The sequence below is a fragment of the Dermacentor variabilis genome, chromosome 6 (assembly GCF_050947875.1).
Source record: "Dermacentor variabilis isolate Ectoservices chromosome 6, ASM5094787v1, whole genome shotgun sequence".
Taxonomy (NCBI): Eukaryota; Metazoa; Arthropoda; class Arachnida; order Ixodida; family Ixodidae; genus Dermacentor; species Dermacentor variabilis.
In genome coordinates this window covers 67,512,551-67,540,130 of record NC_134573.1, presented here as the reverse complement: position 1 = coordinate 67,540,130, position 27,580 = coordinate 67,512,551, and the positions used below count along the sequence as shown (strand labels likewise).

General features: G+C 45.3%; 1 protein-coding gene across 1 annotated transcript in view; it reads left to right on the top strand.

The window, feature by feature from the left end:
- Positions 1–27,316, top strand: part of Dg (Dystroglycan) — a 54,720-nt gene extending 27,404 nt beyond the window's left edge. The window contains exon 4 of the mRNA XM_075695127.1: positions 19,585–27,316. Within this exon, the coding sequence (XP_075551242.1) occupies positions 19,585–22,352 (2,768 nt within the window). The 3' untranslated portion in view covers positions 22,353–27,316. The remainder of the gene's footprint in view (positions 1–19,584) is intronic.
- The last annotated feature ends 264 nt before the right edge of the window (positions 27,317–27,580 follow it).

Genomic DNA, 27,580 nt, shown 5'->3' with positions numbered 1-27,580 from the left:
GACTCGCAACCCGGTGCCCGTGGCGCCCGACGCGTACGCACGGCCGTGTACGAGGGGTTCTTCGTACGTGCCGGTTTCCGCGTGCTCGGTGATGAATGTAAATTCTGATGAATGCGACAAAGCCGTTGCCGATGTTGCCGAAGTTTGGAGCGAGCTGTCAAAATTTCCGGAACATTCGAATCAACGGCGGACAAGTTTGTCAGTGCAGATCACGACCTACTGTATACAGTAGGTCGTGGTGCAGATGATGGTGTCGCGACCACGGGAGAGCCCGGAAACGAAGACTACATTGCCGACATCGTACCGAGCACAAATGAAAGTAGGCACGTTGAGGAAAGCAACTACGGTCCTTTGCCCACATCCTCCGAAGTGATTGGTGCACTCGCATTAGTCCGGTGCTTCTGCGCGAATGCGGAAGGTTGCGGCCTCAGCTGCTCCGACTCCTTAGACAACGTGGGGAAGTACGTGCGTCGCAGGCAGCGAAATTGCCCGAGCAGAAGAAAATGCAGGACTAATTTATGCGAAACTAAGCTAGTTTCTTCAATAAAGCGATTTTATAAATGGTATGTGCTTTTATGACATCCAATTATTTAGCAGGCTTATATCGAATTATGCTCTATATCGAACTGATGGGCGTTTTTTTGAGAGTTCGATATAGCCGGGTTTGACTGTATACGCGCATGCCACAGGTGGAACACTTCAACACAAGCTTCACAGATTTTGCCAGGGTAGCAGTAGGGACCGTAGCAGAGGCTGGGCCTGCTCTCCTGGAGCAGTATGTTTGCTTATGCGGGCCTTTTCGTATGTTTTAAGCTAAATAAATGTCTTTCTGCAAAAACATGCAAATATCGGTAGGCAGGAGCCGCAGAGCTAGCGAAACGGAAGCAAAGCGGGTACGTCCGGCATACCTTTAGGCACAGCATTATTATAATCTCAGGTGCCTTCCTGGAGCAGTACTTGTAAAAAAAGAACAAGAACAAAAAAATAATCTATTGTTGCAACAACAGAAGCACCCAGCAACGAAAAAAGTGCCCTGCGACTTTTACAACACCAGTGAGAACCTGCCGAGAGCCCGTACTTCTTGGTGGAATCCTTTGAAGGCATCACTGCTTTCTTGCCACACCCGGGACACAGCACGAGTCCAAGGAACTGTTGTACGGCGGTTAAATCAACGATTGCAAATTCAGTTCCGCTTGTCATTGACGTCCTCTTTCGTGTTAACACCCAGCAGCTCGAACTTTCGCTCCATTCTGCGACGCCAGGCACGTTTTCAGGTGATCGCTGCACGCTTGCTACTTTCTCCGGTTGTGAAGAAAACGGTGTCTACAAGATCTGTGCCAACCCGCGAGGCGTAAGCAGACGAAGTGTTGATGCTAGACGTGCTGCGTTGCAGCTCGGAACTCGATCCGGCGGGATCTCCAGGCTGACCAGCAACCTCAGGAGTGTGACGGGCCTAGCCTCCTTCCGTCATCCATTCCACGGCATCTTGACGCATAGTAGCCTTGAGACGATGACCTCTTACAGCCATTCCAGCAGCGAAATGGACACCTTATCAAACGTCATGAAGCAAGCGGCTGAACAAATGTAGACAGTGTAGACAGTGTAGACAGCGGCATGATGAAACCAGAGTTAAGAAACATAGCGAAACGTGAGAGCGGTCGAGTGCGTGTCAAACAGTGCCAGACCAATATGAGCAAGGTGCGGGGGGGACGTGCTTTGGCCAATCAGTGGAACGGACGTGATGCTATAGCGTCGGTTTCACTTCATTGACGCTGTTTTGAACCAGCACAAAATGCGCACAAAGAAAACAGCTTCAGAACAAGGGCAAGATGGCAGCCACCGGCTATCGCATTCGCAAATGGCAACAGCGCAAAGTTCGAACATCTTTGGCCAACTTTTGCTAATTTCACGTCCACCCGGTCCCGTATAAGCAAGATTTTTTATTATTTTCTCATTAAATTTAGGTTCTAGATTTCGCGGAGGGATTCTTGAATCTATAAACATAGCGAAAATGCACTTTTCCAAAAATCGACTTTTTTGCAAGTTTCTTCCATTTAAAAACCCGCCTCTCCCCTGGTTGGCTTATTACACCCCTGGAAGGCCTAGTAGGTCTTAAAGAAGTAGTGTCATAGTATTTATAACTTCTATTTCTTTAGTGCGATGGCAGTTATATGGACACTGCAGGCGCATTTCCGCCGTTGGCGTGATGTTCCATGTAAAGTTCAAGTGCTATAGCGCCGTGGCTGCGCACTATATGCTGTAGGTGTGAATGAAAGCATGCCAGAGCGAGCCGAGGATGATGGCTAAATTTCGTGCACACAAGGGAGGAAGGTTGGGAGGAAGCACGCAGTCTTCCAGTGCGTGTAAGGCACCGGGGGACGCGGTGGGGCAGGGAGGGGGGAGTTCTACTCCAGCAGCAGCGGTGGCTGTGTATGTTGCGGCTGAGCACAGCTGCACGGGCTCTATTCTTCAAGCGATCTGTTATGAATACAAAATATAGGTACGCCAAAGGCTAGTAGCTTCGCTTGCCGCTTATTTCGCGTTGAACTGAGAGGCAACACGAAGGTCAATTTGCTTGCTGCTGCTGCCACTCTTCCTCACGTCAGCGTTTTGACAGCAAGTGTCCATGCTCATCGAGTGAGGTGTGTTCATCCTTGCTTATGTGCGTGACACCATCTTTGTTAATTTATTTAATAAGAAAATGCTTACGAGTTTATAAGGCTGATGAAAATGTAGTGAAACCTCGTTAAACCGAGCCCGGAAAAGTATGTATAAGCAGTAGCACTGCTTAACCGAAATAGTGCGACATCGCTCACTTACCTGTAAAAAATGGAACTTTGAGGGGCTGCGATGAAAGGGCAGAAAACACGCAGTATTCATTCACTTTGCGTGACAAAAGTCTGTTATTTTGGTTTGATGCTGCGGCGGGCTAGCAGTGACAATGACGGCCTCGAACTCATACTGCGAGCCAGTTTTTCTGCCAGCCCCCTCGTTTTGGCAAACACTCACATAAGGGTGACATAACACACAGCTTCTGCCACTTTCGGGCCTGAATTGCCCATACTTTCGCTTTCTTTGTCGTCATCACTGTCGTTAGGCGACACTTCGGCAACAACAGAGGCAACGATGGCGAAAAGTCAATCCTCGAAAAGTCTAACCTCATAGCCGACGTATTTTCGCGGTCGCAGCAGCACTGCTGAGCAACTTCTCTTTAGCATTCCAAATGCCACACACTGTAGTCAATGGTGCAACCCCTTTGCATTCCAGCACCAACTTCTTGCCACGTTCAATACCATGAATGATGTCCAGTTTTTCTTCTGTGCTGAGTACCCGGTTTTTGTCCAAGCTTCAGCATGACGCGAGTCCCAGCTTGCATAATGCCATAACACAGGCCTCAAACACCACAACGCTCCCTGGCACGGTGCCGAAATGATGTTGATGTGGCTGGATGGATGGATGTTATGAGCGTGCCCTTTGGAACGGGGCGGTGGGTTGCGCCACCAAGCTCTTGCTATTGTACTGCCTAATGTCCTACCTAGGTTAAACAATAAAAAAAGAAGAAAAAAAAAACACTATGAACTACCACACCCAAATTTTCTGATCCCCTATTGCGGACTGTGCTTTTGTACATCTCCGTTTTTTGTCATTTCCCTACTTTTCTTCCACCAATCCTCCAATTGCCCCTTACTGATGCCTATTGCGGACATGTTTACTTTTCCACTGCTCTCGCTGAACCCAAGGGCTTCAAGGAGGCCAGTGGTGCCTAAATCGACCGCTTGGTAGACGTCTTGACATTCTACCAAAACATGCTCCGTCGTTCCCCTAGCTTTACCGCAGCAAGCACATGCTTCTTCTTCCTTCTTATATCTCGCTTTATAGGTGCGTGTTCGAAGGCATCCCGATCTCGCTTCGAAAAGTAATGAGCTTCCCTTCGATTTATCATAAATTGTTTCTTTCCTGATTTCGTTTTTTCCTCTTAAGTAGTTACTCATGGCAGGTTTCTTTTCCATTGCCGCCACCCATGAGATTAATTCAGCCTCTCTGACTTTCCGCTTGACCTTCTTTGTAGCTGTGTTGCCCACCCCACAGGCCGCATACTTGCTGGTAAGCTTCCTAGTTCTTTTCCTCCACTGTGAATCAATGTTTTGCCTGTACAGATACCTGAACACTCTCCCAGCCCATTTACTTTCTTCCATATTCCTCAACCGTTCTTCATACTCAATTTTACTGCGAGCTTCCCTCACTTCAAAACTAGTCCAGCCCATATCCCCCTGCACAGCTTCATTTGTAGTCTTCCCGCGAGCGCCCAATGCGAGGCGACCCACTGACCTTTGGTTCCCATCGAGTCCTGATTGTACCCCTGATATAAAGCAAACAACCGCATTTCCAAAAGTAAGTCCTGGAACCATTACCCCTTTCCACATACCTCGGAGGACCTCGTACCTATTGTATCCCCATAGCGCTCTGTGCTTCATTATGGCTGCATTTCTCTTCCCCTTGACTGTTATGGTTTTTTCCTGTGTTTCCATATATCCATTGCCTTCGTTTATCCATATAACAAGGTACTTATATTCTGTTACCCGAGGTATTTCTTGGCCCTGTATCTCCACTGTCTGTTCACTGAATACCATAACACCTGATTTTCTAACACTAAATTTCAAACGTAAATTGTTGCCTTCCTGTCCACAGATATTAGCCAGACGTTGCAAATCACTTTGCTTGTTAGCGAGCAACACAATGTCGTCCGCATAAAATAAACCTGGGAGCTGCTGCTCTATTACTGTACCTGCCTGTTTGTATGAAAGATTAAGCCCGATATTACTTCCTTCTAGCGACCTCTCCATCCTCACCATGTACATTATAAACAGCAGCGGCGATAAAGGGCATCCCTGCCTCAGTCCCTTGTTGATATTGTCACGTGGTCGTGACGTCAATGAACACAGTAGCAATACTGTGAAAGACAAAACTAACGTTTATTGGGCGAACCTGTGCCCACAAAACAGGCTACACTTAAAGCACAACGAGAGCGGCGAACACAGTCGGCGATCGTCGAAATTTGATCAGCGGGTCCAGCGCGTCGGCTTTTATGCAGCAGTCATCGAATGTTCCAGACTAATCGTTGGGACCCGCGTTTCTTCCACAAATTTCTACACCATTCGCGTCACACGATGAAATCAGATACACAACGTTCGGCGACAACAGACAGCTGATAGAAGCATTAATAACTTTCCAGAAACTTCGAATACATGCAGGCGCATCCCGCGCTGTGCGATAACATTTGTTAGGCGGCGAAACGTGGTCCCCCGATAAATATAAGTACACGTGTCAATACCCACCTCTTAAAAAGCATCGACTCGATGCTGCAAAGAAACGAAAGTAATAGAGAATCACTCGTAGCAAAGAAAACAACAAAATAAGGAAAGTTCATCAGCGTCCGTAAAAGGGTTTAAGATGCACCACGCGGACCACTTTGGATCGTTCGCGGCGCCGCTGTGAATGCGAAATGCCGTCTGGCACGACCTCATAGTCCAGTGCGCCAATACGTCGGATGACCCTGTAGGGTCCGAAATAGCGTCACAATAGTTTCTCACTCAGTCCTCGTCGGCGTATCGGGGTTCATACCCAAACACGGTCGCCGGGCTGGTACTCGACGAAGCGTCATCGGAGGTTGTAGTGTCGGCTGTCGGTACGCTGCTGGTTCTTGATCCGTAGGCAGGCGAGCTGTCGGGCTTCTTCGGCGCGCTGGAGATAGGTAGCGACGTCAAGATTCTCCTCGTCAGTGACGAACGGCAGCATGCCGTCGAGCGTCGTCGTCGGGTTCCTGCCGTAAACCAACTTGAACGGCGTGATTTGTGTTGTTTCTTGCACCGCCGTGTTGTAAGCGAAGGTTGCATACGGCAGGACCGCGTCCCACCTCTTGTGCTCCACGTCGACGTACATCACTAGCATGTCGGCGAGGGTCTTGTTCAGGCGCTCCGTGAGACCATTCGTTTGCGGATGGTAGGCAGTTGTCCTCCTGTGGCTTGTCTGGCTATATTGCAGAATGGCTTGGGTGAGCTCTGCTGTAAAAGCCGTTCCTCTGTCGGTGATGAGGACTTCTGGGGCACCAAGTCGCAGCAGGATGTTCTCAACGAAAAATTTTGCCACTTCGGCTGCGCTGCCTTTTGGTAGAGCTTTAGTTTCAGCGAAGTGGGGGAGATAGTCTGTCGCCACGACGATCCACTTATTCCCGGATGTTGGCGTCGGAAACGGCCCTAACAAATCCATCCCAATCTGCTGGAAGGGTCGACGAGGAGGTTCGATCGGCTGTAGTAATCCTGCTGGCCTTGTCGGTGGTGTCTTGCGTCGTTGACAGTCTCGGCATGTCTTGACGTAACGGGCATTGTTGGCGGTCAGACGCGGCCAGTAATACCTTTCCTGTATCCTCGACAGCGTCCGGGAGAATCCGAGGTGCCCAGCGGTTGGATCGTCGTGTAGGGCGTGCAGTATTTCTGGATGCAGCGCTGACGGTACAACAAGAAGGTAGCTGGCGCGGACTGGTGACAAGTTCTTCTTCATGAGCAGGTTGTTTTGTAGCGTGAACGAAGACAACCCGCGCTTAAATGCCCTAGGGACAATGTAGGTGTTCCCTTCCAAATACTCGACGAGGTCTTTTAGCTCCGGGTCTGCTCGCTGCTGTTTAGTGAAGTCTTCCGCGCTTATTATTCCAAGGAAGGCGTCGTCGGCTTTTATACAGCAGTCATTGAATGTTCCAAACTAATCGTTGGACCCACGTGCCTTCCACAAAGTTGTACACCATTCATGTCGCGCGATGAAATCAGATAACACAAGGTTCGGCGACAACAGACAGCGGATAGAAGCATCGATAACTTTCCAGAAACTTCGGATACATGCAGGCGCATCCCGCGCTGTGCGATAACATTTGTTAGGCAGCGAAACGTGGTCGCCCGATAAATATAAGCACACGTGTCAATATAAACTTTCTCCTCGCTTCTCGTCCCTTTCCATTCAATGCAAACGGTGTTTTCTAGGTAAATATCTCTCAAAAGCTGTACACAATCGTCACCTAAGCCTTCCCTTCCAGAATATCCCACAAAATGTTGTGGTCTACGTTGTCATAGGGTCCTGTAATGTCTAAAAAGGCCACATATAACAGTTTGCTTTCTACTTTTGGTATTTCAATACACTGAGTAAAAACAAATAAGTTATCATCTAAACGCCTACCTATTCTAAAGCCATTCTGAAGTTCTCCCAAAATGCCATTATTCTCGGCCCATGCTTGAAGCTTTAATTTGATTGCCTGCATTGCTAGCCTGTATATTACCTATGTAATGGTCAACGGTCTATATGAGTGAATTCTGTTTTTCTCCCCATTGCCTTTATAAATTCAATTCATTCTACTTTGTCGCCAACTGTCTGGTATTCGTCTATCTTTTAAAGTTTGTTCCACTGCTTTCACCAGAGCTTCCTTACTTTTTGGTCCTAGTTCATTAATCAGCCTAACGGGAACCTCGTCTAGCCCCGTGGCTGTGCGCTTAGGAATTTTCTCTTCCGCTTTCTTCCAGTTGAAATTTGTCAGCACCAGTTCCTTTTCCACTTGGGTCTCTTTCATGCTCTTTTTTTCTAGCTTTTTTTTGTGGCTTCACCCTTCTAAGCGCTCTCTGTGTTTGCGCTTGGAGACCATTGTGATCTCTTAGGCTCGTCGTGCTGCCAGGCTGATGTACCGCTGTGATTTCGCGACAAAAAGTGGAAATACTATGTGTTAACCAGTACATACACAATAAGCTGGCATGGTTTATGCGGATACAAACACGCATTATGTTTAATGGCCACTGAGTAGGGGATTTGCTTTACTACTTTTAAAACTTAACTGCTGTTTAAGTGGGTACAGTTTAACGAGGTTTGTATCCTTACTTTGTATAGCTGTCTATGAATTTGCTATCGCAATCCTTGCTACGTATTTCAGGCGAAATTGCAATTTTTTGTCTTGTTTTAAATGAAGCTCCTACACCTCTGAACACCAGAAAAAATACTGGCAAGCCTTGGCATGCCCTGACTAGTTTAATGCAATAGCTCTTCTACAGCCAGTTTTGGTTTAGTTTTCCAGGAAGTTACCGTGTCTGACATCATGATGCAGAAAGTGGTCACGTAGGAATAGGAGGTTGCGACATTAAATGGAGCACTGAAATGGAGCACAAAATTTTGAAGTCAAAATAACTTGTGAGATCGATTTCTCGGGACACACACGCACAAGATCCACAAAATATCCACGGTAAGTGTAGCCTAAAGCATATTTAAAATCCGTTTTAAAGTATATGCATGCAGAAAAATGCAAAGCACGGTACCTCACAACATTGACATCAGCGATGTTGGTTTGTAAACACCCCAGCGCATAACAACATTGCTGTGTCACGAGTTTATGTTGGCTACCATGCTCCTTGTAAGTTCTCTTGCTCTTGCCATGACCTAGCCCTTCATTGCAGCACTCTTCGTTTCTATCTTGGTGCATCTTGCTTTCGTAGTGGGATGCACGCAATGTCGTTTCAACAGTTTTTGTCATGCCCTTTGGAAGATTTCCTGCACTATCTGCGTTGACTTTGCTGCACTGACCATGCACGAAGTGCCATTATAGTAGAATGCCGGGTGCATACTGTGTTGATTTTTCCACCACATTCAGGGTTGGTATAATCATGCATAGGTTTTTCGAAGGAGTGTGTGAATACTCGGATATGTGATTTTGAATCGAAGAGCAACGATTCGAATAATTATATTCGCGAATCAAATATCTAATATTGAATTTTTCGAATATGGGTACCTTTGATGAATGACTCGGCCATGGCCGGTGCCTTGACACGAACAGCGTTATCATTGTGCAAGATCTTTATTGGTATAAGGTTCGACCAGGTCAACCAACCCAATCGAAACAAGAAACGGTAAACGAACAGAGGGATGAAAAGCAACACATGTGGGAAGCATGGAAGCAAGTGTGGTGATTTGGCTTATTAGTCATCAGAAGGCACGCTGATCACATAGGCACATAAGTTCAGTGTTCACACAAGCAGATTCGCACAGTCCAGAGCGTTCTACCCACATGCAAGCACACAGGCGAACTTGTGCGGATAGTTCGTTATAACACTTGACACTCTAACTTGCCTGGTTTTCAAGAAAATACAGGTGAATTTTCCTCTGTCAGTGGGGAAGCCAGATGTTGCCAAGGCCAGCTGTCGCCAGAACATACATGTGTTGCCGTGTGTTGGCAGCTGCTGAAAGGAAGCAGTTGTACGAGTAGGGTTGTCACTTGGGAAAGACGGTTGATTTGAAGATGCTTACACCCAAAAATGATTGACCACGTCTAGTATGGCGGCGACTCCCGTCTGCAGAAAAGCACCGGCCCTGGAAGACGAGATAAGGACCATGACGAGGACATTGTGTGACATGTGGGTTTGTAGATGGAGAAAAACGACTACTGTGGAATCTTGATTGTATGGCTTCCTCGGGACCACCTGAAAACGTCGATAATCCTGGCATTGTGTAATCAAACTAACAAAACTTATCTCTATAATACTCAGTTGCATGCAAAACAGCTGTGAGGAGCTTCAATTTAAGCTATAGGCTAATATTGTACTTATTCAATTCTAGGCCAATAGTTTTTCTTTTTTTTTTCAGATAATCATATACCAAGATCTAGGGTTGGCACACATTCGAAAATTTTAAAATATGCGCCAGTTTTTAATTGAAATTGATAAGTATGTTGCATAGGTAGCGCCATCTAGAAAAGTCAGTATTGCAGCTGCTACTAGCCACACCAGTAGACAACTGAAGTGCACGAGCAACATCGCCATTTTGACCTGTGTCGTATCAGCGTGCAGCGTGGCGTTATCATAATGAATGAATGAATGAATGAATTAATGAATTAGTGCTTTATTTAGAAAATACATTGTCTGGAATGTAGGGGCTAAAGGCAGGTGCAACTGCCTGACAAAGGCCCCCCTACCCGTATGTTGCATTGCTTGGTGCTGTAATGGCAACAAGCAGGCAATGCCACTATGCTGCCACTTTCAAACAAAAAGTTGTGCTAGCCACAGAGGCATCGTCAAATGTTCAAAGCAGGCAGGACTTTGACATCGATGAGAAAGATGTTCATTGTTTGAGGGGGCAGCAGGACACGCTTTTTGCTTGTGTCGGCTGCAACAAGGAGATGACAGCGATAAGGAAGGTAGTGACATAGAATTACCTCGACATGTTCTTATTCAATAAATGCTGTTTTGATTTTCTGAATGCTGTCCTCGCTTTTTTGTTTGGCCTACCTTCAAGGTAAGTTTTTTTTTTCTGACTGGACTTTTGCTGGTTGGCTTAGAATCAGAGCCTGCCTAGATTCAAGTAAATACATTACTCTGCAGGATTCGTAAACCAAAACTGCTAATAAAGTTAATGCGAAAAGAATACTCCACATTACAGGGGCCAGTCGCACTTCATTAGAGGGATTTAGCATACAGTGTACTGTGGTCTGCGTCTGCCAGCGTGCTAAAACGTTCATTTCTCGTTTACAGACTTAAAAAATATTGGTCTCTTCCTTATAGCTTTTTTTTTTTTTTCTGAGCCACACAGCAAGAGCTGTCTTTCACACTCGCTGCCTCATTTGTCTGTGGTATTTTACGGCGACCACATTATACCTGGGATTTCTTCTCTTGAAACTCTACTACAAGCTGTATACTTTGACGTTAAGTTCAATGGGAAGATAAACAAGAGTCTGAAAAAGCTGCATTATATCTGGTACTGCACTGTATATAGTTAAGTTATTTGTAGTCTGAGCTGTGCAGTTGATTCCAGATATACTCTGATATATCGAAATATTGTCTTTATCGATCAGCTTTAATATCCCCTTAGAAATCTCATGTACTGTATTTACTCGCATAATGATCACACTTTTTTGTCAAAGAAATTGACGCAAATTCAGGGGTGCTATCATTATGTGGGTTAAATTTCCCGTGAGATGAAAAATTTTCTTTTTTCATCCCGCGTTTGCTGCGGGATGTGAACAGGTTAACAAGCAGGTGGCTGTCGCTTGTCAGTGGGAGACACCAAAACAAAAATGGCGGCCAGTGGAGCCAGCCGAACCCGCCGAACGCGACTATTTTTCTTCTCATGAGTACATTATGCGCATTGAAGCAGTTTCTTTCGTATCAGTAATGAATAGTATCGATAATGTCGGTAAGTTTGTGACAATAACGTAGCCATGTCCACTTTGAGGGGGAGGGGACAGAAACAGAGGTGGGCGAGCATAGCTGCCACTGACATAGAAACACATGGCGGGCATGCTGCGGAAACTGCGGCATTTGTCTTCACTGCTATCCTAATACAGCACGTTTTCGCTAAGGGTGGGCGAATATCTTAGCTGCGTTACAAGCGTCGGCGTATGACTAGGGTACACTTCTAACGTATCGGTGTAAACATGGCCACTATCATTGCGGCTTGTGATTTGTTGCGTGCCCACGAGTGCAGACAAGAAGAATCGAAAGGCGCCTTTTTTGTTGTTAATTAAAACCATTTTATGATGTCTATAAATAATAAAGCCGAGGTAAGTTTGGTTGTAGCTTTTTTTTTTCATGAAATTGCGGAAAATGATAAAAAGAATGAAATGGGGCATCTGTTGAAGAATGTTTGATGCATGCAGACCACTTGGTATGTCTTCAAGAATCGTTCACGTAGCATTCAACAGCATTCGACAGATGGTAAGCGCGATCATCATTAGCTAGACTTGACACACAATACATCGCTGTGGCAAGTTCGGGGTGCGATCATTACACGGGAAGGGAAAAAAAAATCAAATTTTCATGACATACTTTTGGGGTGCGACCATTACGTGAGTGTGATCATTATGCGAGTAAATAAGGTGTAAGTATAGCGATGTACTATGCGTACATTGAACTCCTGTTCACCGCCGCATTAGATGTCTTGAACACTGCGCCGTGCTGCACCCCTGTAAGTGCACTCCTCCTAACGGAGACGCGATCACTTCTTGCGCCGTCGGAAGTATTTAAGGCTGACACACTTGAAACAGCACTGTTTTGGCAGATGGTGCCAGACAAGTGGTTGAATCTGAAGGGCAGTACATGCCATGGAGGAAAAATGAGCATCTCAGTTTTGCTCACTGCGTGCATGGATGGCTCGTGCAAACTGCAACCATTCGTTATCGGCAAGAGCAGATTGCCACTCTGCTCGAAGAACACCAATATTCTTCCAGTCCGATATGCATTCCACAACAAAACGTTAATGACACTCAACATTTTCACTGGTGGCGAAGGGCTTGGGATGTCAAACTGGAGATGCTGCACCATTGTGTTTATTTTACTTGAGACAAGGGTTTTCCGCAAACTGAATTTTAAGATTCTACGAGCAGCCAAGACGAATTTTTCGGCAGGTCTTCAACTTCGTTGATTTTTGATACCTTTGTTTATCATTTCTCAGTCGGCTGATGACCCCTGCGGTCTCTGCTGAGTATATTTCCCGCTTTCGGCCTCGCTGCGGCAGTATAGAGCCTGTAAAGACAGATACATCATTAGAACATCTTGTTGGGCTAGTTAGCAAATTTCCCCAATGTTGCACATTCTGGTGTAAAGGAACACTACTCAAGGCTCACAGGACAAGCGCAGCGTCCTGTCTCTGCTTGAGTGTCATGTTCCATTGTGAATTCCATTGGTGACAAATGCTTGCCATATGACATTGCTTCACATTTATGGAAACACAACATGAAAAACCTGTTCATTATCACATTTCTAGTGTATGTGACAAAAAAACAGAACTGTTTTTGTAAAATAGTACTTTCAATCTATGCAGGTCAGTTCTGATCATATTTGATTGCAGGATTTCAAGTAGAAATATGCCTCCAACATTGAATAAACAAAGTTCCAAGTTTTAGTGCAGCTATATATTCACGTAACATGTTAAGCATTGCTGGCTTTTCAATAACTGGCTGGGAATACTAGGCATCAATTTCTTTATAGCTAGTTTTCTTGATCGATAAAAGTTTTTGATTAATCTTGTTAACGATTAGGTAATTCAGCGTTGTATTTACTTTGGCTTCATTTTTCAGCAAAATACCCAAAAGAAGAAAACTAATTTTTAATAGTTTAAAGCTGCAGGGCAAGTGAACGTAGGAATTGTTGCTCCGGAAGAATCTGCTATAAAGCAGTAAACAAAACTTACGCAGAACATGGCAGTGCGCGGCAAGAACTGGCTTCGTATGCTGTAGCACCAAGCGTGGAGCCACTTTTTACGCACGTGAGTTCGCTTATTGTCAGTAAAAACTGTTTGTCTTTTTAGTTTAGCCAATAATCAGGAACATCACGCACCACAGACGAGCAAGCAATAAAGAGAAACTGAAAAGCACTTGGGTTTCTTGGTGCACATGGAGCAAATTTCGCTGCGTAACATCACATGGCATCCGGCAGCATAGCAGACGATGTGGAAAAGGCAGCAGTGGCCATGGTCATGGCACTTGTGCCGTATCCTGTCAAGTGGTTTTTGCAAAATATTAATGAACCACAGAAGCATAGATTTGCTACCACTAATAACTTGTTTTCCTAACCTTCATCGATCAGGGACCGCTGTTCCACTCCAACAGCTGCAGCAGCTGACCAAAACAGTCTTGTTTTGGCCGTGTCGGCATGTTCCCTTTCTTTGATGTGATCTGAGCAGAAGTGGTAGCAGTTGTACATCTGCTCCCACGTCAGCCCCGCCAGGACTCCCCATTTAGTGTAATTTCACCATAGGTTCCATCTGAAAAATGGGCAAAGTACCGCGTGGTCACGATTAAAGAACACCTGAAAGCGAAACGAAACATAAAAGTAGGAAGAAGCGACAGAAAAATTCTGTACTTCTAGGCATGTGTTGAAGAGTGAAGTGCATCTCATTCATTGTGCAGGTAACTCGACCTTGTGATTCAAAATGCAAACAGTGACTGTGAAGTAGTTGGTTCTTTTATGGCTTCTGTCGTGTTCATGAACATTCAAAGGTGGCCATGTCTTAACAAAAACTGGTCACTGGAATGCTCTTCAGCATAGCCAGTTTGTGCAACAAGCTTCGGCAAATATAATTTGCAAGTTTTCTGCTCATGGAAGAAACGAAGAGGAACCGCTAACATATACCGAAGTGAAATTTCCGTCTGCGCGTCAGCTAACATCAATTGGCCCAGGTACAACTGTGAACAAGTAGGTTTAGTTTCTTGCAACACCACAGAAAAATGCTCTGCACCAAACCAAAACAGATATTCACTTGAAAACGACCGCGGAAGACTTTTTGTTTCGTCCTATAACTGTTTTGATAAGGATAGCACTTGTTTCTTCATAACAACCGCAGAAAAACTGTGCTTACCTCTTGTCCGCAAGAAAATGGAAAAATTTCGCCCCGCTTTCTCTCCCCAAGTTGCCACACGACACAGCCACGCAGCTTGCCTTGTGCCCTGTCCTCAGTTTTTCCGGCATTGGTGCAGAGCATTAGAAAAAACATGCACGTGCATAGAAAGAGGCAGCAGCAGATGAAGAGAATGGCAGCCGAAACGATAACAATGAATGCACCGCCCATTGGCGCAACCAATAAAGCGACTAATCAAAAATATAAGATGCCGAAAAAGAAAATCTCCAAAAGCACATTTTATTTCTACGCATAATTGCATTGCTTTATTGCTGTGTAGGTTGAGAAAATAAAGCCACATATGCAAAAGTCATTGAAATTTCCTTTTGCTATCAGTGTCATGGAAACACTTTATTGCCAGTACCAAAACTAGCCCCACAGTTCACCCACTGATTTTACTTTGAATACCACAGATGTAGTTTTACTTCGGAGACAGCAGACGATGTGCCAATGCCTATTGCCATGCCCCTGTCGCTTGCCTCTTGCAGGTGCGAGGGTTTGTGTTGGTGTATTCCAGATCCTGTTACAAACCTATGCGTGCACCTAATGTCAAGATTGGAGGAAGCATTTCTGTGTGTTTTTGATTATATTGTGTGTAACTATTATTTCTCAGTTTTTGAAGCTTTAAATTGATCTTTACCGAGATTTTATAGTTTTTTTGTTTTTCTCAAATATAGTATTTTTAGTCTGAAATTTTGGAATTAGCACTCTGTCCCTTCTGCTCAACGAATTCTTGTCTTTTTTTTTTTTTGCTTCAATGCTTGCGAGTAAGAGAGTGCAGAAAAACTGTGATATAGTGTCTGCAGACACTGCAATATTTTGAAATCCTATAGAAATCGCCAACAAGAATTCACATTTGTAAAGCTGAAACATTATTTCATAACTTAGGCTAAAGCACAAACATCCAAATGCTAACTTGCACTCTTTAAACATCTAGGAAGATAGTTTACATTTAGCTATCTTCTTGCAGTACATTTGTTAGAAGTCTTAAAAGTTTCATGCATCAAGAGCAAATAACAAAAATGTTTGTTCTGGATGCCATGTCCCATTATATAAATGGGTTCCTCAAAATGCAAATTTTGGACTCCATCCAATATTCAGACCTCGATATCTCAAGACCAAGTACAGATAGAACTAACTTTTTTTTTTCCAGAATGGAGCCTAAGAACACTCCATGAAGTATAGCAAGCAAATATTTTTGTTTTCATTCTGGAAATTATTTTGCTACATCTTCTGCCACATGGTTTTTACATTTTGATGTCTTATGTTCAATGGGCTGTAAAATACTATCTACTAATTGTCAGGGAAAAAAAGTGCTTGCTATACTTCATTCCTTGCTCTTTATGCTTTCTAACCACGCCTTAAAATTATGTTTTATTGTGTCGTTTATTTTCCATTGCAGCCTTAAACAGTGATGGCAAAATGTTAATTATCCTAGGAACTAGTTGACCTACAGCAAAACTAATTACATATTTGAAATCAGCACGACAGTTTTAATAAATCTGGCAAATTTCATTATTAATGAGAGAAAAAAAATAAACGTTATTTTAATAGCAGTGTCCCCCCTTAAAGACACTCCGCCATGCCCGTTTCCTGCACACTTTTGTGTGCCAGCTAAATGTGAACCCGACACCTATGATTTAGTTTCTCTGCAACCTAGAAAGCAGAAAAGGTCAGCAAGAACCTTGTTCTACGAAGCCATTATGCTTAAATTTGTGCCTCCTGTGAAACGGTCTTCAGGATATTTTCCAAAGCACTAGCTGTTTGCCGTCATAGTCATCTAATTAAGGTGATGAAAAACCTGCTTGAATCCCATGTGTAATTTCTGATAATCACATGCACTGAGCACCGAATTGTTAGGAAAATGGTCTTGGAGAGTTTTATATTGCAGCTCAGCATTTATGCTTGCACTGAGTGTGCCACTCAGAACTAACGAAGGGATGAAATAATGAAGTACTAAAACCGCTGCAGGTGTATTCTTTGACTGGTTAGTTTTCATGTTTGTAAGAAGCATGTATCATGAGCTTTGTTTTTGGTCAATGCTCTCAAGCTTGTCTGCGTGGCATCCTGAGGCAGGTGAACATGTTGGCTTGTTGCCTTGAACCACACCTAGTTATTTCGAAGCTGTCTTCCTATGGTCTTACTCAAGTGACAGCTATATACCGCATTTACTCGCATAATGATCGCACCCCTGCATTTTGTCGTCAAAATTCATTTTTTTTTATTTCCCATGTAATGATCGCACCCCGAACTTGCCGCAGCGATATGTCGTGTGCCAAGTCTAGCTAATAATGATCGCGATTACTATCTGTCGAATGCTACGTGAACGACTCCTGAAGACAAGCCAAGCGGTCTGCGCGCACCAAACATACTTAAGTAGGTGCCTCATTTCATTACTTTCATCATTTTCTGCACTTCCATGACAAAAATAGGTACAACCAAACTTGCCTTTATTATGGGTAGGCTTTATAATGGTTGTGGTCAACAAAAACAAAACATGCGCCTTTCGATTCTTTTCATCTGCACTCGTGGGCACGCAACGAATCGCGAGCAGCAATGATAGTAGCCACGTTTACACTGATACGTTAAAAGTGTACCCTTTTCATATGCGGATGCTTGTAACACAGCTAAGATATTCGCCCACCCTTAGCGGAAACGTGCCATATTAGATAGTAGTGAAGACAGATGCCGCAGTTTCCGCAGCACGCCGGCTATGCGTTTCTATGTCACTGGCAGCTAAGTGCACCCATCTGTTTATGTATTCAAAGTGGACATGGCTGTGTTATTGCAGCAAACTTGTCGATATTAACAATATTATTCATCACTGATACGGAAGAAACTGTTTCAATGCATGTAATGTACTCGCGAGAAGAAAAAAAAGAATCTCGTTCGGCGCATTCGGCTTGCTCCGCCGGCTGCCATTTTTGTTTTGGTGTCCCGCACCCGCATCCCACAGCAAACACTGGACGGAAAAAAAAAATTTTTTTTCTATTCACGGGAAATTTAACCCGCGTAATGATCGCACCCCTGAATTTGCGTCAATTTTTCTGACAAAAAAGTGCGACCATTATGCGAGTAAATACGGTATATTGGCAACAAATTTCCCCTTTTGTTTGGTGAGATGTGCCGCTATATGCTACTCTTTCTCTCATTGCTGTGCTCATCTATGGATTACAAAACGTAAGACAAGTGTGTTTTTCTGCAAACCATATAGGCATAACACTTACACAATCAGGAAGGAAATTTTCACAAGCTGAATGCATCCTCCTCTTATACTGTAAGCTAGATACCTGCAACAATGGTGTTCATTTATCAGTGCTTTAAGGTCGTTTGCTTGAGGCCGTGTACGTTCCTTTTGCATCTCACTTAGAAAAATAGTGAATTCTGTGGTTTTGTGTGCCAAAACCAGTCTGATTATTGAGCGTAGTTGGGGACATTGAAATAATTTTGATCAGTTGGGGCTCTTTAACATGCACCTAAACCTGCGTACACGAGCATTTTTTTTTTTATTTTACCCTCATTGAATTTCAGCAGCCACAGCTGTGATTGAAACCGCGACCTTAAGCGTGGTTTTTGACACTCTGCTAATGTAAGACTGTTTTTGGCCATGTGCAATTTATCATTCTTACCTTTCATACACAGGATTTGTTTCTCGATAACTACGGTACTATCAGTTATTGGCAATGCTGCCACTTTTGTTCACCTCGTTTTGTCCTGTACCTCTTCATGGCATGACTAAGCTATAGTTCTAGCTAAAATTGCATCAACCTTTCAGAAGGAAACTGTTTATGTATACACCATATGTGTCAACATTGCTTTCGAAACAAATTTTGTGAGCATCAGCGAAAGCGCGGTGAAAACCGCTAGTTATTTGCTGGGCTTGAAACTTATTCTAGTATTGCTTTACCATAAGCGTTACACCTCTGTTTTTAAGGTGAGATGTAAATATAGCAATTCACCTAAGTGTTCAAACTACGAAAATTATGAATTTTTACTTTGTTAGTGAATGAACAACCTAAATTTCCGCTGTTCATCATAGCGCGCCTTTACGTGTTTCAACACAATATGGCGGCCCAAGCGGACGTGTCGCCACTCTGTACAAAGAAATGTAGTATCGAGGCACCCTAGGCTGTGGCAATGTGAGCGCACCTACCGCCAACTGCAGCGAGTTGAGTGCCATTGCCGACAGTCGTTGCGAGTGGAAAGGGAGCGGCGTAGGGACGACAGAAGAGGTGAATGCCGGCATAAAGGCGCCGGAGCATACCTCAATCCCCACAATCTAAGCATGGGATTTCTGTTCAGTAGATATTATGTCATTGCTGTTCAGGTTCGGTTAGGACAAGTACTCTACTGTGAATGATGACAAAGTAATTGTGGATATTTTGTTAATTAACTAACCATAGTTTGACCTGAAAATGGCGCCTGCTTCAAGCGATCCAGCTGATGCGACAGAATTGCGGTGTCTGCCACAGGAGGCCCTCAATAAGTCTGTTCAAAAATACAGATAACCTGGCATATTTGAAATCACGTAACTTTTTCGGTATGAAAGATTTGATCCATTTGCATCTTTTTTATTTAGGCACGTATGAAATGGTAAAGTTGATTTTTTCTTTTTTGAAATTGTGACACATTGCTATTAGAAGTTACCAGACATCATGCGGCTCTCTACGATTTGAAATGTTTAAAAATTAAAAAGTCTATTTTGTTTGTATTTATAGGTGCCTTAGAAGCAGTAATATATAAATATTTTTATTCTTTTGTGGCCTCTAAAAGCAGGCTCCTCATGCAGTATGCAGTGTTGTATTGATATGTTCCACATATGTAAGATGGATATTCTGTGACACCCACTTTCCAGAAAGTCTCCATAGCCGTGGATTACTTTCAGATTGCTATTGGCAAAAAAATGCAAACGACTGTCACCAACACATAGAAAGGCACAAGTCTTCGTAAAATATGACCCTAGCATATCAGAAGGAAGCAGGTTTCTGTGCCTTGGCATCTTCAGCATTTGTTCGTGAGCATTCCTGTGCACTCGATTGCTTCCTGTGCACTGTGCAGTCCACTTAGAATGTCAATTTCCATTGAATACTGGATCCCTATTTTTGATTTATTTTCATGTGCCTTTTGCTTGGTTTTACTTATAGAAGTTGTACAACGTGATCTCGTTTGCAGGTGAATCACAAGCCCAGGATGTCTTCTCGGTCGAAGTGCTTGATGAAGAACGAGTTGCTACGCGAGGTCCCTGCGGGCCGGGAGACCCCGTGGCTGTGGCAGTGCTCACAGTCGATGCTGATGCCAGCCATGCAGGTCCGCTGGCACGAGCTCAGCTGCTGTCTGGCTTGGCTCGGTTTCTTGGCTTTTCTACCAACGAAGTAACCCTCTCCCCGATGGCTCCCGGCGAGACAGCTTACGATGAAGCAGCTCTTCTGGCCGGAGCCGGTGACAGCCGACTGCGCCATACGCAGGGCCTTAGACTACGGTGGCGCGTGGGTTGCAGTAGTGATGTCGAAGCAGCCCATGCAGCTGCCCTGGCCCGACTGGAGGCTGCAGCGAGAGATGGGACACTTGCAAGAATCCTTGGACACCCAGTTGTTGGCTGGCATGTGTCAAGCGTGCAGGCACGACAGACGCGGGCCCACAGCAATCATGTTGCAGGCACTCCTGTTCTTCCAGCCGTGCTTCCTACCCTGGTCAGCAGCAGCAGCATGGAAGTGAGCGAACAGCCCATGGCAACGCCTGAAACGCGCATTGTGCCCACAATGGCGTCACCTGTGATGAATGGACCTTCTTCCCATGCCCACCGGCACCACCATGGTGACCATGCTAGGCATGGGGTCATTGCCCCATCGCCCACGCTCTCCATGGTGGCTCTGCCCACAGCACTACCCCCAGGTCACACTCCGCCACTACCACCAATTCGGCCAACGCGCACCGTCACTGGCTGGGAGGCAAGTGGTGTGCTGGAGGCAACGCCAACCTTCGGGCCGGGCATTGTGGAGCCCACGAGCCGGCTGCCTGAGCCATCTCTGAGCCCACCAATTCAGCCATCCGTGACCAGGAAGCCCGGCAACTCACGGCCCACATTGAACAAGCGTCTCCAGAAGCTGGTTGTGACAGCAGGCAAAGTGTGGAGCTACGAGATCCCAGAAGATGCCTTCCGTGACGCGGAGGATGGTGACACACGCAACTTGAAGCTCATGTTTGTTACCTCGGCAGGTACGGCCATTGAACCCCGCTCGTGGATCCAGTTTGACCCTGAGAAGCAGATGCTGTCAGCTTTGCCACTGGATGACAACATTGGCAGGTACTACTTCCGCCTGGAGGCCATGGATGCTGAAGGGGACACTGTGCACGACCTGGTTGAGATCAATGTATGGCAGCACACCAGTGCGCGAGCAGTCCACCATAAGTTCAATGCCACTCTTAAACCCAAACGCTGGGAGTATGTCAACAGTCTGGACTGGCAGATTGCTGCTGTGCGTCGACTCGCAAAGTTCTTTGGAGACCCTGATGAATCACACATTACCGTGCAGGCGGCAACTAGCGATCCTTTCACACTTGCATGGACCAATGATTCGCTGCCCAAGCACCCTTGCCCAAAAGAACAGCTGGAAGCACTGTATGGTCGAATGGTTGACAGTTCTGGAGGGCCAACACCAGCCTTCAAGAAAGCTCTAGGCAACCTCAAACTCCAGTCTGTACATGTAGAATACTCTGGTGTTTGCCAGACACCGGCGTCGGCAGCGCCTCCTCTCCACAATAAAGTGCCCACTAAACGCAACCCTATTGGCCAGATTAATGCCACTGTTGGAGAAATCCTGCGTTTTATCATTCCTGATGACACCTTTTATGACTATGAAGATGGCACCACTCGGTATTTGGCGCTGAATTTCCTTTCTGCTGATGGTCTTCAACTGCCCCAGTCTTCATGGATACAGTTCAACCCACGAACACAGGAACTGTATGGCTTGCCTTTGGACGTCGACATTCCCAGGCACGAGTTCCAAATGGTTGCCCAAGACAGTGCCGGTTCAACAGTCACGGATGTCTTTGTTGTTCTGGTGCAGCCTCGTGCGCAAATGAAGTGGGCTGTTGAGTTCAGCCTGCACTTAAAAGAGGACTTTGAAGCATTCAGTCGCAACATCAGTCGCAAGGTCTTAGTTGCCTGGAAGTTGGCACAGCTGTATGGCGATCCCGACCCTAGGTTTATCACAGTCAACACCATTAGTCAAGGCTCAGTTGTTTATGCCTGGACCAATAACACACTTCGTTATGAACCGTGCCCAACAGAAACTATCCTTCAGCTCATGAGACGTCTGGTACATGACAACCAGACGCTAACACAGCGGCTCATAGAAGAAATGCGCCCAGAGTTCCATGTTCTTAAGGCAGATACCATGCCTCTGGGACTGTGCATGGACAAAGGCCTTCCACCCACTATTGGCGTGGGAGCGGGAACAGCTGCAGCACCCACAGCACCACCTCCCGGCGAAACGATTCCACCTGCTGATGACGATGATGTATACATAACCACCATTATTCCAGCAGCTGTGATTGCAGCAATGCTCCTGCTGGCTGCCCTCATCGCCTGCCTTCTGTACCGCAAGAAGCGCAAGGGAAAGCTCAGCATGCAAGATGGCAGTACATTCATCAACAAAGGCATCCCTATCATATTTGCCGATGAACTGGAAGACAAGCCAGATCCAGCCAAACCACCAGTTATAATGAAAGAAGAACGACCTCCTCTTCCGCCACCGGAGTACCCACGTGGGGCCACGCCGCAGACGGCACGTCGTGCCATTACTCCTCGGGGAGTCGATGTTGCAGACAGTGCCGCACCTTACCAGCATCCAACGCCACCATTTGCATCAGGTCGAGCTGACCGTCGACCCAAGGCTGCACCGACCTACCGGCAGCCGCCACCGTATGTCCCTCCTTAGTACTAGACAACCTCTTTCTCACGGTGTGACTGAGCCTGTACTCCTGTCCAGCTTATGTTAGACTGAGGCAGAAGTGCGAGAGGTGGCCGTCAGTTTAATGCATAAACTCCCTGCGTGCGTGCATTTACAAGACAAGTGAAGCCAAGCAGATAGAATAGAATTTACTTGCTTGTCTTTGTTGGTGGATAGTAAAAGATTGCATGAATGGCATAGACGGAAGGCTGCACCAATGGTGTGAACTTCTGCTTGATGGTCAGTACTGTCAAAGACGAGCTGAGCTGGGAGCATAGCTGGTTGCAAAGGTCCAGCATAGATGCGACTGACGTCCTGCAAGAGGAGGCTGGCATTTTGTCATGAAGAACTTGCAGATGCACAAGTGCAGAGAATGGGAAACTCAGCTGATAGCTAAGGCAATGTCTTCATTGCCATCAAGATAATGCACAAGTGCTGTAGAGTTGACAGCACAGGCAGCTTAAGGAGTAACATATCTAAAGTGTTTTAGTTAAAGTGGTTTATTGTGGTTGTCTTCTCAACGGCTGCTGCAGTCCTAGCTAAGCTGAAACAGGAGCACAGCCGGTCGTGAAAGTGTGTCCTCTGCCGTGCTTTACAGGGACTCACAAGAGCAAGGCAATAGAAACAAAAATACACTTGCCAAGCTCTGTCCCTGGCAACTCTGGCCCTGTTGTCCCATTCTCCCATGTGGTGTTCTTGCTCCCTGGTTTTTGTTTTGCCCTGCAAGGTGTGTTGTTCGTACATGTGGCCATCAACCAGGTTATGCCAGTGAGCGGCATTTCGCGGAGCCTTCAAGTGCATTCTCCTGTCGCCGTTCTTCTTCTACTCCTCTTCTTTGGAAGGCAAAGGTGACTTCTGCAGAAAAAGAAAGACTTGTCACCTGAACAAGGACATGTAACAGGTGTTCAATTCATATTTTCTGTCTGTCTCGGTGTGAATTGTGCTTCAGCATGACGAGTGTGCTCTGGGCACTGAAGTGCTCAGTGTCGTTGGCAGGCTCCCTCGTGTAAGGACACTTTTGATTACATTTGTTCTTAGAGAGTGACGTAGGCATTTTTCATGCCTATTACTTTCTTGTGTAAACCTCTTCTGGAAAGACACACTGTTAAGTCAAAAGGCCAACTCGTGTCTCTATAGGGGGTATGCATTGAGCTTGATCCGCGAGGTGGTGACACTGTCGCCAGGGCAGCCACACCATGTTTATGGTCGCATCACTCACGGAGCGTTGGAAAAATACCAGTGGTCTTTCCTGCACAAACATCTGATCCCTATTTCTGGACACGCTGATCGCCTTGGGGACTTAACCAGTCACTGATATATAAGCATGGACCTTTCAGTGTTTCGTGTGCAGTGCTGTTGGTATTTGTTTACTGAACATGTCTACATGCAGCGTTTGCTTGTCCGGACAGACTACGCGCTTCGGCTGTGTGTCAACTGAGCTTCGGTGTCATGATGAGCTGTAATGTGTTTGGCTTTAGCAATCACACAAGAAAAAAGACCGGTGATAGGGATGTTCCCCAGGTTGGGTTCTTCTCAATACCTGGCTATCTCTCTTCGTCACTACAGCCTCAATGTAAAAAAGCACAGTTGCTATGTGCAAGCATGACTCTCCAAGGCCGGCCTTGCAGGTGCAGTGTGCAGCCAGCATCTCACCGTCTTCTTTTTTGAGAAGCCGTGGTGTGAGTAGCTTTTCATTGCATGATTGTGAAGGACAAACCTGGAAGGGTGAAAAAAAATTCTTTTGGCAAGACCGACAGAATGGACGCAACATAACAATTACGAAGGCTGTGGAATCCAGTATTTAGTTCTTGGTGTTTCCTTTTTTGAAGTAACACTACCTTACACAATGCAACTGGACAACATGCAGTAAAATCTGTAATGAAGGCGATAATGTTGCTCTGGTGGGAAGTTACAAATAAAACACACTTGTTTCTCATGAAATCAAGGAGCATCTCTGATAGTAGCTCTGAAACTAGCATTGCTCTGCTGAACTCGTGCATGGCGCCATGCGCCTGTTTATATACACAAAAACACCATTTATAAACAGCCCCGGGTAACTGGACCCCTTCCCTATAGTCAAGGCATTTGATAACTGTTGTTGTGGAATCCACACGAGTCTTTTGCCCAAAAAATGGCATCGAAATAAAGAAAAGAGGAAATCTGCTTACCTTTCCGACAATGACCATGCTGCCTGCAACCACTTTGATGCATGGCTGCTGCGTCGAGCCATTCATCAGAAAATTGTGGCCTTTCATCAACTTCTAGGTTTTCAGTTGCCTGCGAGTCACAAAGCTCGTTGCATCCACAAGGTAAACCTTGTTGTCTGTCTGAGCCATGCAAGGCAGCATCGTGCTGAAGCTCATCATCTTGAGTTCGAGCGGGTCGATACAGTCGCAGAAGCGCACTTTCTTTCCATAGCATGATTTTGCTGGCTCACTTAACTGACGCATGTGCATGCCTAAGCACATAGTTGACATATGACATACCACTCGATAGCCAAGCTGGAAAGACTCTTCGAAAAGGACGTGGGTGGATTTGTGCATATTAGTAGCTGCCTGGATACACAGGCCTGCTCACATAGGCAGTGCAAAGTTGTGACCGAAGTTATGGTGGCCGCCACAAACGTCTGTAGTACTCCTGGCGAATGATGCCATGTGCCTACCCCCTATAGGAGAGGAAATGATCAATTGATTTCTTATGTCCGACTGCAAATACTATGCACTTTGTAGCATATATTTAATTGCCCCTTTTCGTAATTTGCAAATAAGCTTCTTGGCATTGCACATTTGTCCACGCAGTGGCGGCACCAGTCATAGTTTGATTGAAGACGCAGGGTTTTATCACGAGTGCCACATCTGCATTTTTCATGTCATAAGACAAGTGGGCTGCTCATTTGTGGTGTTTGCAAAAATGACTATGTTGCCATTAGCTTGGCAGACTGCCTCGCTGGAAAGCTAGCTTTACTGTTATGAAAAGGCACCATTTGTCTGATTTTGCTCATCTTTTTGTGACGCTTGAATGACATGGCAGCCTCGTGAATCTTTGCACAAGTTTTTATTGTGCTTCATGCATTGTGTGGACCAGGTGCTGATGCATCAGGGAGTCTAGTTGTGTTCATCGTTAATATATATATACTATATATATATTATGTATACATATATGTTTGTCCTCAATTAGTATATGGGCAGGGCCCTTTGTGCTTTTTTTTATGTCAGTATGCCTGTGTAGTGCAGCATAAGCCTACACATTAACCAGCTTTTTACGAGCGCCTGGAAGCACTTTTGCTCACTAACAACAAATGTCTAGCAAGTCTGGAGCCACTGTTATATCGTCGCGTTCACTATTGTAACATACTATATGGTGACTTTTAAAAGTGTACTGTTCAAATTGTTGTGTCACATGCCACGCAATATCAGTCACCAATTGGGGCTCATAGAGGGTGTTGCTCCTCACTGCTGCCACGCATACTTGCAGGGAACCTTCAGCAATGGCTGATGTATGGCATTTTACGAGACCCCCATTGGCGGCAGATTGTGCTGTCAAATGGCTGTGACACAACACCCTGTTAATGACTTCATGCCTTAGCACAGAGTATCCTAACCCCAGTGATCATTAGCCGTGACATTTTCTAATCTCTCTTCTACAGTAGCTATATCTTTTTCATTTTATCGAATCGTCGTACAAGTTAAATCTTGGTTTTAAGTACTTTTATCCAGGAATGGTCACAGCTGCCACATGTTAAGTGGACCAGCCATAACGGTTGATCAGCTAAGTCATTCCGCTATTAACACTGACATTGCATATTTAATTCCTGGCCTCAGTGCCTGCAACAGTTCATCAAGGTGAAAGAATGGAAAGGAAACGGTGAGAAAACGTGGCGCCCAGTGACAAACTAAGCCGGTTAAGTTACTTCAAGCAGTATCCCCCATGCACCTTGTTGCTGATTGAGGTGCATGAATTGCAAACTGCAAAAGGGCTTACACATGTGGCAGAATTTAAGCATTTGGTTGCCAGTCTCCTAACTTCAGGCTGCGCGTGAGCTTTATGTTGCGTTGAACTGCACTGAATGTGCAGAAAGCCTTGGCCTTTCTCTAGATTGGTTCATTGCAGGCAAGTCCTTACTTTTGCAAGATATAATGTCTGATATGATGCCTCACTCAAGGGAAGGGTCTTATGGCCATTGCTGTGTTTGGTGTTATTGTTATTTCTTTGCAATTGAGTGGTAGCCTGTGCCACCACCGTTGACTGCTCTGATCTAGTTTCTGCTACATGCAGCGTGGCTGGCCATCACTAATTCACAAAGGGATGACGATGAAGGCACTCGACAGAACGCCCTATTTGTTTAGCCACTCAGCGCAATGCTCAAAGTAATGTCCCTAAACAAGATCGATCCAGAATACAACCCCAGTGCTGTTCATTACCACCTAAGTTCATGAATGTGTGAGTGCTGCTCTCTGCTCCTCATGTCATAAGTCGCCATTGGGAATGGGGCCACTGGTACAAAAAAAAGTGAAAGTTTGTCACTGTGAGATTTGGCTTTTAGCAGAAGGACATTGTCGCTTGTCTGCATCTTGCTGTTTTTTATTTGTATGCATCTTCAAGCCTAGGCAGTGCTTTTTTATATGGTTTGGTTGCTAGTGCATTGGGTTTAGGTTGTGTTCTCCAGTGGGCTGGTTCTATTTACATATGTGTGGATGGATGAAGTGTATGGGAACGCATGGGAATGCCTGCTATCAGAAAGCCTGGCAGTACAGAATTGCCAAAGAACAAGCACTGCCTCCTGATGTGCACTGAATTATTTGTCTTTACTTTGTTGTGCAACATGTGGCTGCCCATGCTTTGGCATGCTGGCAGCAGGAGCTGTGTATTGGCATGGGCGGCTTACAATCATCCTAAGTCAGTATAATGTAACTCATGGAGTTTCACGTCAATAAATGTGTTGACTTTTGAAAGCTGAATTATTGCTGCATATGTGGCACTGCCACAAGTGAAATGCGCTGTCCCAGCACCTCCAAGCACAGACAAGCAAGGAAACTACATACCTCTCCCGAATGTGCCATAAGGTTTATGAGTTTGGGCTCATTCTACGACTGTGTTGCGCCAATATTACAAAAATGAGTTTGTTTTGAAGAAAGTTTCCCTCATCAGTCTCTGAACCTGCCATTTCAAGTCTTGTGCTGGTGAAGGGTTCAAGGGTACCTACTCAGAGTAAGTTT